Source organism: Chrysemys picta, chromosome 4 (assembly GCF_011386835.1).
Source record: "Chrysemys picta bellii isolate R12L10 chromosome 4, ASM1138683v2, whole genome shotgun sequence".
Taxonomy (NCBI): domain Eukaryota; kingdom Metazoa; phylum Chordata; order Testudines; family Emydidae; genus Chrysemys; species Chrysemys picta.
In genome coordinates, this window is record NC_088794.1 from 56979043 (window position 1) to 56993889 (window position 14847).

The window sequence follows — 14847 nt, forward strand, 5'->3', positions numbered from 1 at the left end:
TGCGTGGCCTCACCCACTCTCCACCCCAAGGCCCCCTCCTGCTTGTTGCTGCCCCTTTGGCCCCAGCCAGGCAGGCTGCTCCTTTTTGAGGAAGTGTGCTGGGATTGGGGCTAGGGCGGCCAGCCTGCGGCTGGGACTTGGGGCAGGCTAGGCGGGCGCTGGGGCTGTGCCGCCTGGAGCTTCAGGGCGGGGGGTGCTGGGCCTGCAGCGCCCAGGTGGGGGCTGCCAGCGCTGGGGCCGCCCACCTGGCACAGTTTGTCTTGCACTTGTTTTATCTTTCAGTAGCAGTTTGAAGCAGACTAGTACACAAAGATACAGTGCAGCACTTTTTGTGCACTGCTGTTTGCTCCTCAGGGACTGGGGAACTTCTCAATTTCACTTGGCTGCCTTCACTCACTTTGAGCAAATCAGAAAGCTGAGCAGAGAGAGGGCTCTAAACTCCTGTAAGAGTTGTAAGAAATAAGGCCAAGACAAAAAACTCTGGGCTCTTTTGCCTTCTCAAGTTTTCATACCAGAGTCAGCAATTAAAACACATCTGTGTTTTACATATGGGAAAGCTACTTTACACCAAGAGTTGCCAAAACAGGTCTGCTCTGACTTCAGTTTAACTTCAATTCCATGTTTGTATAAGGTTCATCCATACTGTTTCTGAAGCTGATACACTATGACACCACTTCCTGCAGCAAAACCACTCCTTATAAGCAGGCTTGGAAGGATTGATTACATTTTTTTAAATCGGTAAATGTCAGTAAACATCGATTTCACTGTACACAAACAACAAATTTTTCCCTCAATAATCCAAATTTACAGATAGGCAAAACTAAGAAAAATGCTGCTTGGGAACTTACTAGTTTGAGTTAAGGCTATTTACTGTACTTTGTATATTTTGACATGCAATGTTAACAAATTTGCTTTAATGGCTATAAAGCTTTAATTTTTTGAATCTTAATGTCTGTCATTAAGTAATTGTCTGATCCCCCCATAATTTCCCACAGCTGAAAATTTAATTTGAAAATAAAAAATGTGAATACCTCATAATTGTGAAACTTTGAAAATTTAAAATGGATAAAAATAAAAAATGCTTAAAAACAGACATTATCCCTCAAAATTATAAAAAAAATAAGTCATTCTGCCAAGCTTACTTGTTGGTGTTTCATTTAAGCCCCTGCTTTGCTTGCAAGACCTGAGATTACAAGACAAAGTTGCTGCTTATTAAAATTCTATTTTAATTAGAAGAGCAACTACACATGGACTAAAATCCATATGACATTCATTTTATTTACATACCAAAAGACTTAATTTTAAAAAACGTTTAATCTTGGTCATTAACATACATAGACAAAGACTTTTTTTTTTTAAACTGCCAGTCCTGCCAAGATCAGCCTAGATGCTTCGGTCCCTTTAACTCATCATCCATCTTCAAGTTTGTCCAATCAGAGCCCAAGTGATAGTTCTTTCGCTGCCAGACAGAAGCCAGGCTGTGCTTCCATAGCTGTTTGACAGTTTTGTAGTGCTCACTGGAGTAAAGATTTATTGATTAGCACACTAAGGAAATAGACCGAGTAAGGTGCAGTTATAACCCATAGCCACACTAACTCTTGATCAATATTCTTCTTCCTTGTCTAGTGAAAAAAACGGCAAATATATTGATAAACTAAGTACCATTATCATCCAATGAAATGCTGTTTTGTAGCTTTCTAAAGTCATTGTTTAGAACAACCGGGATCCTAACAGTCTTACGTCTATAGAACACTGGGGTGGAGACTTGTTTTCTGTTTTTATTCTGGGGATGAAAGCTAAACAGTGTCACAGGAATCTGTGGTCAGCCCCTCTTTGCAGAGATATGGGTAAATCAGGAAGCAGAGACCTAAATATGGTCACTTGAACAACATGTGCACCACACACCCCCTGACTAGGTTCCTAACTGAAGCCACAGAGACGTTATGAAGAAACCAGGAGCTTGGAACTCCAGCAGTTAGCAGCAGCACCTAAAGCCTGAGAGTACATTATGTACTTAGTGAATCCATTATTTTTCAACAGACTGAAACCTTTATACACCAAGATCAGAAAAAGCTTTCCCTGCTCCCATGTGGTGATGGAGTATTTAAATGTAACAGGAAATAAGTTTCCATTTCCTACAGTTTATTTTTCCTGAAAACACATTTTTAGTCCTTTATCTAGAACAGCAGCAAGTGGCTTTTACTGAGCGGCATTAAAATAAGTTAACTAGAAGACCAACTTCTAGACACACCTTCATTCAGTTCATTATATTCAAGGTACAATAGGAGTACTATTTTCTCCACACATTGAACTGGTTACTCAAAACCTCTCATTCACCAAAATTTTTACCTTTAAGGGGAACATAAGCAAGTAAGGCTGGAAACTAACGAGAGCCCCGTGTTATTCTCAAACATGAAATAACCACAAAATAAAACAAAAAGCGATGTATAAAATGAAAAAAAAAAAATCAAAAGCTTCTAATCAGCCAGGGGAGAGTCAGTAGCCAATGACAGCACCCATGAGCACAAATGGTGAGCTAACCGGATCAATTCCACCAGACAAAGTGCACTCAGCCAATGGCAGGTCCCGTACAGGTCACATGCGTGCTGAGCAGGTGGGGGTCAGCAGGAGGATTTGACGGCTGTACAAAGAGTGTGGAGGGAAAGGGGATGGAGGAGGGGGTGAGGGGTGTGTGAGGAGGCAGGGCTGATCAAACAAAAACACAAAATTCCCCCCCCAAAAAATGAAAAAAAAAAATCTAACAACAAAGTTTCACGGGGGTCTAACGACTGCCCATCCCAAAGTTAGCGTTGTCTAGTGGGGAAGGCCATTCAAAAATTTAAAGCATTGTAACATTTAAGCTGAGGAAAAGGCACCGTTTATATAAGACCTACATAACATTTTGTGTTGTCCTGATGCAGAGTTGATGGAGAACATAAATTAAAACCTACCCCCAGATCTTTACTTACACTTATGCTGATCTATGAGCCAGTAAACAAAAAGGAAAATGTCCTGTTTGCATTCAGTGCTTGAAACAACAACGCTGGTTTGAAACATTTGGCAAGATGAAAGTTTTCATCCCTCTAAAAGGGTCTTGCAAAGTTGTATTAAATGAAAGGATGGGGCAAGGACTATTAAATTTGCTTTCTAGCAATTCTAATTTTGGGTATTGAGATCAAATTCTAATTTCTCACCTAAGAAGTATTCATCTGTTTTAAAATAAATTTAGGGTCAATAAAGTCAGGTCTTCCATTTTTTAAAAGATGTCTCACTATACAGTTATCCACCATATGCTATACCAGTCCATGTGATTTACTTAGCAGCTCATCTCATCAGAAGAAACATTTTTAACATGCATTTAGCCTTGGAAAAAACAGTGAGTGGGACTCCCTAGCTGAGGCCTCATATCTTAATTAATTAACTAAAATCTCAGGTGTTGCATTATGCATTACCTGCCTCCTTTTCAGCATCTGATTCTGAAGCCTCATCCTCTTCGGCTTCCTCCTCTTCCTCAGAGCTGGAACTGCTCGATTCCTTGTTCTCCTCTTCTGGTTCCCGGGACTTCAGAGTGTCTTCTTCATAAAGAATCTTCTCTTTGCTGAGACAAATAGGAGTTTTTAAGATGTGCCAACAGGGGGGAAATCAGCTATTTGTGACCTTTACTCTTAAGGAACCTGCAGATAAGTCACTACATCTAGAACAGGTAAGCACACAAGTATCTCTTACACACTTCTGCTCCCCAGTATTTCCTACCCAGTACATTTGCTATTGGTGAAATTCCCGATCCTGCATTCCCCATGCTGGCAGGGGCAGCTCCACTCACCCTGGGGAGATGTGGACTAGAGTGCCTTATGTTACTCCAGGGCAATCCCTCTAGCTGTACTAAAAGGTTTCAAATGAGATCATCAAGTCCTCAGCCAGAGGCTGGAGATAGCTACACAGGGAAGACAGGAGTGTGGGAGACTGTAGAAAAGACAAAAGCTACACCAGCTATTTTGTGGGTCTTACTTTTTGAAGAGTCCACTTTGCAGTTTGCCATTCATGTCAGCTTCAATTAGCTTGTTTCTCGTCTCCTTCTCACTGCGCAGCTGTCAAAAGGTGGAAGAAGAAGGGGAAGGTCATGTTTGAACAGGCATCAGCAGCACGAGCAGCTCGTTATCAGTCTGAAGTCATCCCAAACCTCATTTTGAGGAAGTAGCGGGTGTTTTTCCTTGTTAAGTGCTTTGTCGTTGCTCAATTTGACAGGCAAATACACATCTATAAGCACACCGCATCATGGCCAGGAATAGCTATAACAGCATAAGGTAGATACCAGGTACATTGTTACACTCAAGTGTCATTTCATGGGAAATTCCATGGAAATCAGCAACAGTGCTGATGGAGGGGAGTCCCCTTTGACCCTAAGGGTCAGATACTTGCCCCAGATGTACTGCCCTGTTCTTTCAAGCACATGCACAGAATTGGGGTGGGGGAGAGGGGAGGTTGTCATCAAGTGTCAATTCCTGCAGTGATGGAAGTGTTTTGGCCAACTGGTTCAGGAAATCTCGTCACCAGTGATTCCACTGGGGATGGATAAACCAGCAGCAGCATGGTAATAGTCAGGGTAACTCCCAGGAGCTATAAGCATGTTTTTAGGTAGAGCAGAAAGAGACTAATTCTAGCGCTGTTGTGCATTTTGAGGATCATTCTGAGCCTGAAAATCCCACTAAAAATCCCTCAGCCGGGCACTCATGTTCTTCAAGTGAACGTATCCTGGAATCCCAAAACTGTAAACACTGCAGTGCAGGGTTTATAGGATTGGAAAACATTGCGGGACCCCAGGATTGGATGCCTTAAGCTAACAGAATACTCAAGGCAGTGCTATAAGGGGAGGTTGACTGGGGTAGCTAGGTCTGTTCAGCAGAGAACTTCTCCCCTCCTTCGCTTCTTCTCCACACTGCCCAAGGTAAGTTACAAGTTCTTCCTCTGCTGATAGAGGCCCAGAATCCCTCTGGACAGGTAAGAAGCAGAAACATACTCGCATTTTTGAATGCACAAAAACTAACAGACATAGGCTCAGGGAAGCCTTTCATGACTTGAAATAAGGAGCTTCTCCTATGAGCTTTGAGTGCCTCATTTAGCCTAAGGTTAGGTGAGAATACAGAAGACATCCCACCATTTTTCCTGGTCTGAAAGAAATATGGCCAGATTCATTAAGAAATTTGTGTATGGCCAGCTCATGCATGCTATAGCAGTTTTTTATGCTATATGCAAGAGAATTTGTAGGTGTAGTTTGATTTTTTTTTTTTTTTTAAATTAGGAGTGCAGTTTTCTGCATTAGGCTGGTTCACACTTCCTGGGAAAAAGCCTAAAGAACCCTGTTTACATATTAGTTTATCAATTCCCCTAATTTGCTGAGAAGTTGGCTCACATTTAAAACAATTTTGAACCAAAAAAAAAAAAAAAAGGGATGCAACAGGGGACTGCCGGGCCACTGTGTTGCAGCCAGAATTCTGAGTTCTACCTCTCTCACTGCCCTATTCCTCAAAGCTGTAAGTACTGGTATCACCACGTTTTTATAGCTAACATTTTCTCTCTAGCAACACCGCTTTAATTCCACTGTGTTAAATCCAGCCAGATGCAGTGTTTTTTTTTTTTTTGCTTGCTTGGATCTTGGTGACATCAATGAATAAGTGGCAAGTCTGAGATGGACTAGGAAGGAGTGCAACTCCAGGCCAATGCTGCAATATGAGGATCAATTTTCCTTTGATCAAGAACCACCGTTTTTGCTATCAGCTTGCTACCCACACCACCTTCACCAAAGGCTTCCACCACATCACCAGATGACATACTATTTAGTGTGGGTTTGAAATTACTAAACTTCTCCCAATGTTGGGGTTCACATAGTTATAATTACTTCTCCCTCACTCAGTCTTGCTCTTCTAAAAGACAATACAGGAACAAATATACCAGTTCAGAATAAAGCAGGACACAGTGTTTGAATCACCTTCCTTTACGTGAAGTTATAGTAACCATAAGCCTTCCTTAGTTGCTATGTAAGTACCTCCCAGAAACAAGAGATTTAGGGACAATGGTAAATCTAAAGATTAACTGTACAGCTACATTCAATATCTAGAATTCCAGATGTTGATAAATCATTGACCCTCTTGCTACAGCTGAGTTGCTAGCAAACGGGTTCTGGAACTTTAAGTATGCCATTACGTTTAATGTCTCCCAATTATCTAAAAAATGATGGCACGTAGTTTCATGCCTCCACTGAGACATCATATATATGTTAGATTATCCATGCAGAGATAGCTACTTAGAAAGCAAGAAAGAGGTCAGCCAAAAACTCACCACATTCTGTTTTTTCTGCAGCATCTCCAAGTGCTCAACCAGTCCCTCATCAGCCACATCAAATGGTGTCTGGCCCTGATGACATGGGCAATTAGAAAACAGAGGCACCATCCAAGCTTCATTAATACGTCAGAAGTGTTCTTTACCAGTGCATAAAAGAACTGAACTCCCTGCCGCAGTATGCATTCAGGAGATCCCCACCTTCAGAGACCTGCTTGGACCTCCAACTGCCAGCTGACATATGGAATGAGATGGCAGAGAAGACAGCCCTCGTGTCATTCTGACATAGTCACTTAATTCCGAGACTAGGACTGGCCAAAAGCAGAGGCTGCAGTTTTATAATGCAACCCATGGCCAGACTCACCTTTATTACAAGTGCAGCTCAGAGAGAATGAGATCCCATGCTCCAACTCAGCAGCAGGAGCTATTGCATTTGGGTCACGTGCTCTCCAAAAATTGCACATCTACATTAAGGATGAGGGTGACCTCAACCTGCCCTATTCATTAGTGCACCCTTCTAAGCTCCTGGCAATTTGCCAATGCAGCCATCAACAGTACAAAGTTGAGGGGTCTCTGTCCTGAACTGTTACTCAAATATAAAATAACTAGGAAGGCCACTTTGGGATGTAATGAAAGAGACCTCCAACACTGTCATTTTAATTAAAATACTCAGCCACCTTATTAATCACATTAATAATGAAACCTGATGGCTGTTGATTAAATGAAGACTGACAGGCCACAGCTCCTGGCCAGGGAATTTACAACCCATAGCCAGATCACTAAAGATATTATGACCCACTTAACTTTCAAAGGGATTGTTTGCAGAGCAATAAGACAGTAGAACCTTGCTAATTTGCAGCAGTTACTGAGACAACCATTGAGGATTACAGAATTTTGCAAATTAGGTCCCAATCCGGCAAAGAGAATTGTGGTGGCAGGGGTCTGTCCATGTGGTTCTCTTTGCCAGATCAGGCCTTAGATGAATGATCATACAAACAAAAATAAACAGAATGAATCACAAGTGTAATTTTTCAAATCAATTTCCACTGCAAGCAGATGTTACTCTATTCCTCATTTATACAAGGAGGAAAATGCCACACTCAGCCAGACACTTAAAAAAAATAATTTGTTCTCTCAGCCACCTAAGCCTCCTGCCTGGATTCATTCACTGATGTCGCTCTAGCAGGTATAATCTCAATCCACTGCCAAAGAAGTGGCCATGATATCACAGCACTGAATCAATTCAGGCAGGAAGCCATTTAGACAGGTAAAAACAGTTTTATACACATCAGAGTTCAGAAATAACAGGAAAGGAGAACAGGATGGGAGTTTCATGGGGGACAAGTACATTTTAAAATATTAACAGTATGTGGCTCTGAAGTTAATACTGTAATCAGCAAAAAAAATAGTTACACTGTCTCTCTGCTTCCCATCCTCACAACTAGAGAATTCTGCAGGTTCCCCCAGCTTGACCAAGATGTTCAGAGTGAACGGAAAGGATTTAAAACCTTCAGCATCCAATTGGTTATCTCCAAAAAGCTACAGGCTTTCAGTCACAGCTACATGTCCACAATTAAAGCTTTCCCATTAAAAACTCTGGCTTTACCACCACCAAGTTTTTTGTACCTGGCTTATTTCCCATGCAAATAAGACTGATTTTTGGTCACTTAAGTTGTCAAGACTTTATTAAATCAGGACAGAAGTTACCCTGCACTCCCCTCCCTTACGTTCTTGAGCCTCAAGACTCACTAACCTTTTTCCACAAGACAAGGGAGGGTAGCAGTCTCAGAAACAGGAAGTCTTTAAATTCTTTGTTTCCAAATACGTTTCAATTTATACAGGGTAATTAGAGCTGGTGCAACTTACCAGATGGCTGGGCTGAGCAATGGGCAAAAGAGGTTTGTGTGCATTTCTCTATAAAAAAAAAGTCACACTTCAGCTCTGACCTAACAGGGACCAGGGCTCTTCTAGGTAAAGACTGTTTCAGCAGAGCAGAGCAGTGCAATCCTTGCTTCCAGACAGTCACTAGAACTCTAAAGTTGCATCAATAGTTTAACACTCACTTACCAGCTTGTTCCTGATGTCCATGTCACAGAGCGCTTCAGCCAAGATAGTGCAAGCTTCTTTCACTCCCCAGTGTGCAGCAGCATGGAGTGGAGTCCAGCCATCATTGTCCTGGACATTCAAATTAAACCCAGCTTGGATCAAGAGCCTAAGGAAAGAAAAAAAGAGAATGAATCCCCATGGTAAACATTAGGCCATTTGTATTTTTATGTTCATTTGCAAATAAGAACATAAGAATGGCTGTACTGCGTCAGACCATCCCTCCGATCCCAATATCCTGTCTTCTGACAGTGGCTGGTGCCAGATGATTCAGAGGGAATGAACAGAACAGGGTAATTTTCAGTGATCCACACCCGGTCATCCAGTCCCAGCTTCTGGCAGTCAGATGTTTAGGGATACCCAGAGCATGGGGTTGCGTCCCTGACCATCTTGGCGAATAGTATTAATGGACATATCCTCCATGGACTTGTCGAATTCTTTTTTTAACCCAATTATATTTTTGGCCTTCATAGCATCCCCTGGCAACAAGTTCCACAGGTTGACTGTGTGTTGGATGAAGAACTTCCTTATCTTTGTTTTAACCCTGCTGCCGATTAATTTTACTGGGTGACCCATGGCCCGTGTGTTATGTGAAGGGATAAATAACATTTCCTTATTCACTTTCTCCACACCACTCACCATTTTACAGACCTCTATCATCCCTGGGTCTCTTTTTTAAGATAAAAAGCCCCCGCAATGCAGGGAGACTGGGGGAAACTTTTTAATTTCTCCTCATATGCTTTCTTGTTTCATACCTCTAATTATTTTTGTTGCCTCTCTCAGTACCTTTTCCAATTCTAATATATCTTTTTTGAGATGGGGCGACCAGAACTGCAAGCAGTATCCAAGGTGTGGGTGTACCATGGATTTATACAGAGGCAATATGATTTTTTCTGTCTTATTATCGAGCCCTTTCCTAATGGTTCTTAACATTCTATCAGAATCCATCATTTTGTATGTATAGTTGGGATTATATTTTTCCAACATGCATTATTGTGCACTTAACATTGAATTTCATCTGCCATTTTGTAGCCCAGTGACCCAGTTTTGTGACATCCCTTTGTAACTCTTCAGTCAGCTTTGGACTCGACTACCTTGAGTAATTTAGTAATCTCTCTCTGGCACATTACTGTCATAATATGAAAGACAGTCAAAAGGCAAACAAAAGTCAATTTATACTTCCCCAGCCCACAACAGGACCCTCTTACCCAGGATATACCTGAATGGAAAAACATGACTTATAGCCTATCCTGAAGGGCAAAGTGACTTTGGTAGAACCAAAAGGGGAAGACCTTGTCTATTAATCTGGGGTCTACTAGCCACATCATTCCAGCTGATTGCAGCTGGTAGGACAGTGCACAGGGAGACTCATGGTTGCCATAACAAGCCATGCAAAACCTTACAGATTAGAAGTCCCAACATCCTGAATTGCACCTAGTGCACAAAAGAGAAGTAGTATAATCTGTGCATGAGCCACTACGTGAACAGTTTAAGGAGGAAAATCTTGGAAGGACTACACACAAAATTGGCCTTGAAACAAAAGCATATTTTGGCAATGCAGGGAGACTGGGGGAAACTGGGAGGCTTGGGAGAGGTCCAGCCACTGTGCATCACTACCCCAGTACCTCTAAGAAGAAGCCTGCATTTGGAAGGGAAGGCCAGATGGGATCTCTGCAGTGTGAAGATGTTTGGCAGAGAAGGAGCCAAACGAAGACCCAATAAGTTTTGGGTAGAGAAGTCCCAGTAATGGCTTCTAAGAAAAAGCTGGTTGCCCTTCACTACAGTCTAGAGATGAGTCTAGTGCTGGTTCTGCCAAAGAGCATAACTGAAATTCCCCAGACTGACAGGCCAGTGGAGGCAGGACTACCAGAGAGGGATTGGAGCAAGGATTTCACTGCCTGTGACTGACAGCTAATGAACAAGACAACCCACAAATCAGGATTACAAGACATGCATCTTAATAGACTGGGATCTGTGCAGTAAAAGCAAATCCTGGTGCAAGCCAGACACTTTGGGAACACCTCCACCATGTATACCATTGTCTGACTTTCCCCCTCACCTGTCTATCTGATCATTGCAGATGCCATGAAACACTGGCACCCAGTCAAGACCTTTATGTGAAGGTTTTTGAAAAACAGGTGTCCATAGTTGAGATCCTAAGGGACTGTCAAGAGTGCCAAAGTGACTGAGAAGCACAAGACCTACTGCCTAAACATTTAGGGAGGTCACAGCAGGGCTCTACGCATTGAGACGCTTGCCACGGTTCTTTGATTATTTGTATTTTGGGGATTCCACCATCACCTTCAAGAATACCCACATCACCACAGCAACCTTCCCGAAGGCAGAGGTGCACTGGACAGAGAATGAGCACCCGTGTGCCATTCCAAACTGCCACCACTGATCCGAGGCAGAGCATGCTGCCTTTATTGCACTGTCATTCGAGGGAGCATTGGGATTTTGACATTTCTGCTGCTTTTAAACCACTGTGTTACAGTGCTAACTAACTATAGTATTGTTAAATGGCTCACATAGCAGTTTCCTTGTGAAAGCTCAGCTCAGCTGAAACATGTGCTTTTCGATCAGGTGCTGACTTTTTAAGCTAATTTTCCAGCTGGAGAAAGTGGGGAAACAAGGCTGTTAAGAGACTTGCTCAAGGTCAAGGAGCAATTCTGTGTCTCATCAAGAGGTTTGCTAGCTCCTGGCTCTCTGCCCTTGGTGTAAGTCACTAGAGTTTAGATTTGAGCTCAAAGGTGGTCATAAAATATCAAAGGGTAAGAGCCCAGATTAGCTCAGTTTTATTTTCTGAAATAGCTAGAAGCGAGGGGAAGTTCTCTACAAGAGGTATAAGCACCATTCGCAACAGTGACTATTGGAAAGTGCAGCCACCTCATTACTGGACTGTGTGCAAAACACTGCTAAGGACAGACATGACAAGGCACCATTATTTTTACAGTGGTTGAGCCCAAGGGCCCCGATCAGGGCCCCATTGTGTCATTAGGCGCTATACAAAGAACAAAGACAGTCCCTGCCTCAAAGAGCTTACAATCCAAGTATAAGACAAGAGCCAACAGGTGCATACGGATGGTGGAGCACAAGGAAACACTGAGATGGTTATGAAGAGCTGGATAAAACCAGCAGTCTGAGCACACCAACTGCCTAACCACAACTGAGTGTCTTGTAGTCATCACACTGGAGGAGAGTTTTCAGAGGGGATGTGAGCCTGGACAATGGAGCAGCCTTGTGGGAGTTTACAAGGTGCTCCTCCATAGCACAAGAGGTGGCATGGGACAAAGCACACAGGTGAATGTTGGAAAACGCCTTGCTGGAGAAAACCTCACTAAGTTCCACTTGCCCAAGTACATTACTAGGCTGCTCAGGGGTTGCTTCTTTTACACTCACAGGCCTATCAGAGGAGCCACTCAGCTTCAGCTCAGCAGCAGTCCAAGTGGAACCTCTCCATTACAGAAACTGCAAGCTGCACTAAGGGCTCGTCTACATTGCCAAGTTGTCGACAAAACTTTCGTCTTTCACGGGTAAAAAAGACACACACACCCCCCCTGAAAGACAAAAGTTTTGCCGCGACAAGTGGCAGTGTGAACGCGGCGCCTGCCGACAAAGCGAATGCCGCTCACGGGGCTGGAAGTATTTTGTCGGCAAAAGTGCTGACAAACAGCGTTTACACACACCGACGTTTAGCAACAAGGCTGTGTTGACACAGCTAAAAGCTGCGTGGTGTAGACAAGTCCTAAGTGGAATGTGGGTGTTAAGAGAGGACTGGCTAGTGTTTTTTTCCCTAGGCCGACAAGTTCAAACAACAATTTTGCATGACTAATTTAACTTATTTAGCATATGTATAGGAAAGAGTGTGACAGGGGCTTAAGTTACGGGGCACCAATAGTTACATGCAAAAAGCAGTAAAACTTAATACCACATAACTGGTACATCACTGTACCATTGACTGGCAGTCATTAGTTTCCTGCAAATAATTAGTTACACTTCAACCCAGAGTTTCCAGGCAAAACACATTTTGGTACAGAGACTGCAATCACTTTTATCCTGCAATAACATTTAACCTGCAACTCCCAAGCCTGCATAGTCAAGAATTAAGCTACATTATATTACCATATATATTACATTATATTACCTACAGAAGTGCTACATTATATTACCATCTATACTTGTTCATAAGCCAAACATTTTTGGTAAAAGAGTGACACATTGAAGAGCGAGGGTCGTCTTATAAACGGGCCTACACCAAAATTTGATAATTTTAAACTCTATGGAATCATTGAATTGAATATCTAATACATTGTCATTTTGTTTACCTGGAACGTCTGCAGGCATGGAGCCCCTCAGCTCCCTGTAGCCGTGGTTCACCGTTCTCAGCCAATGGGAGCTGTGGGAAGTGATGCACCACTTCCTGCAGCTCCCAATGGCTGGGAACAGCGAACCATGGCCACAGGGAGCTGAGGGGCTCTGTGCCTGCAGATGCTCCAGGTAAACAAAACGTCCTAACCCGCCAGCAGCTTACCCTCATTGGCCGGGAGCCAAAGTTTGCCAACCCCTGAAATATAGAGTTGGCTTATGAAAGGATCATACAGTTTTTGCTATTTTTACCTAACCATCTTGGGGGGTCGGCTTATAAACAAATGGGCTAATGAATGAGTACATACAGTACTTTGTATTACTATAGCGCCTAGAAGCCTCAGTCATGGACTAGGATCCCACTGTGCTAGGCGCATAAAAAGCAGAGCAAGACGACAGTCCCTGCCCTGGAGAGCATACAATCTACATGTGGATGGATGCAGACAGACGGCAAAGTACAAGGAAGCCATGAGACAGTGTTGTCTAAATATACAAGACAGAGACAGGGTGGGGGATGGGATAGAACACACCAGCAAAGTCAACAAAGTGATGGTGGCAAATGTCACATAGTTCCATATTTTTTCTTCTTTTTTTGGGTGGGTTTACTTGGGAGGGGGATCAGCTACATGGAACGAAGGGAGGGTGAGGGTAGGAGGAGCAGGTGAAGAGACTGAATTAGAGGGAGTGGGAAGGTTGGAGTAAACAGCCAATCAGCACAGGGCAGAGGACATCTGAAAACATTTGATGAGACTGTCCCCAGATCCCTGCTGTGGTTGCTTCTGCTCCTACAGGCTGGAGTCTGGTTGGCTCCTCTCCGCAATTCTCCCCTAAGGTCACATGGCAAGGGGAAGGAGAGGCACACGCCTTATTTCAATTTCAGGCTAAGAAATACCCCGAGGCACCCAGAGCTTTGGATGGGCATCTTTTGGGGTGCATATGTTTATAAACGGAACAGCTGAGATTGAAAGGCAGTTGGGTGCCTAACAAACCCCACCCTCAACTACAGCACTAGGAGCGCCCCATTCCGCAACAGAACCGAATGCAAGGCATTGACCGATGTAAAGGAGTCATTACCTCATGACTTCAGAGTAGCCCTTGGCTGCAGCTACATGCAGAGCAGTAGCACCTGATCGAGGTTGCTTTATATCCTCAAGCTTCCCACTGTTTAGCCACTGCCGTGCATCCTGCAGCATCTGTTGCTCTTCCTCTTTCCTTGCCAAGTCCAGGTCCACCCCTGTGGGAGCAGATCGCAGATGGAAAAACAAAATCAAACCAAAATTCACCTGTACTTGTGTGTCAATTTAAAATGGAATAATTTTAACAAAATTTTTGGCCGTTTTGCAAGCTCACTAATAGCATTTCCTAGGATGTAGGAGAACTCCTGAACCACCCGCAATAGAAATAAATTCACTGATATTCATAATACTTAAAATTGAGAGGCTCATTCACAAGCCAGCCCACAATTAATTACTAGGTAAAGCATGAATAGTTACGGGTGCAAGAATTGAGTCCTCAAAAATGCAGACCTAGCTTGAAAAAAGTCAAGCACAGCCTAAAGAACAGACTAACAAACTGAATTAAACATGAATATACATTTAATCTATTGTGTACAGCTGATGAGATAGACCTCAGACACCTCTTGCAAGGTTAAAATACCCAAAAAACTATTGATAAATGAGCTTATTAACAGTCCATTCTGCATGCCCAAAACTCACTGAAGTCAATGTGTTGTATTGCAAAGAAATAGGTGATGCATTTAAGTGACCAAAGAAATGCGAGCATGCATGTTGGTGTGCGCCCACATGGAAGGGAACAAGATTCATCACATTCCTATAATAATGTAGCCTCGTCTGCACATACAGAGAATATTTTCATCATTTCAGTTTATTCAACTAGTTCAGTTCAATGACTAATTCATTCAGAGTTGAGAAACCAATTGGGAGTTGAAAAAGCAGGAAAAATACCCCTTTCAATCAATGGATAAAAATCATGTGAGAGGATGGTATTTACTATTTCTAAAATCTTGCAGGACATGGTGACCAG

At 42.9% G+C, this 14847-nt stretch overlaps 1 protein-coding gene across 16 annotated transcripts in view; it reads right to left on the reverse strand.

Annotated features, from left to right (window-relative positions):
- The window catches only part of PPP1R12B (protein phosphatase 1 regulatory subunit 12B), a 158292-nt gene that overhangs the window by 107549 nt on the left and 35896 nt on the right, over positions 1-14847 (reverse strand). For 14 of the 16 annotated variants that reach the window (XR_010600986.1, XM_065594986.1, XM_065594991.1 and 11 more), the window contains 5 exons: positions 13879-14038; positions 8404-8548; positions 6337-6411; positions 4009-4088; positions 3453-3598 (listed from right to left, as the gene is read on the reverse strand). Coding sequence is in view for 15 of the 16 variants with exons in the window: in XM_065594986.1 (XP_065451058.1) it covers positions 3453-3598; positions 4009-4088; positions 6337-6411; positions 8404-8548; positions 13879-14038 (606 nt within the window). In the remaining variant the exon portion in view is untranslated. The remainder of the gene's footprint in view (positions 1-3452; positions 3599-4008; positions 4089-6336; positions 6412-8403; positions 8549-13878; positions 14039-14847) is intronic. The other 2 variants (XM_065594998.1, XM_065594997.1) reach the window with 1 other exon arrangement.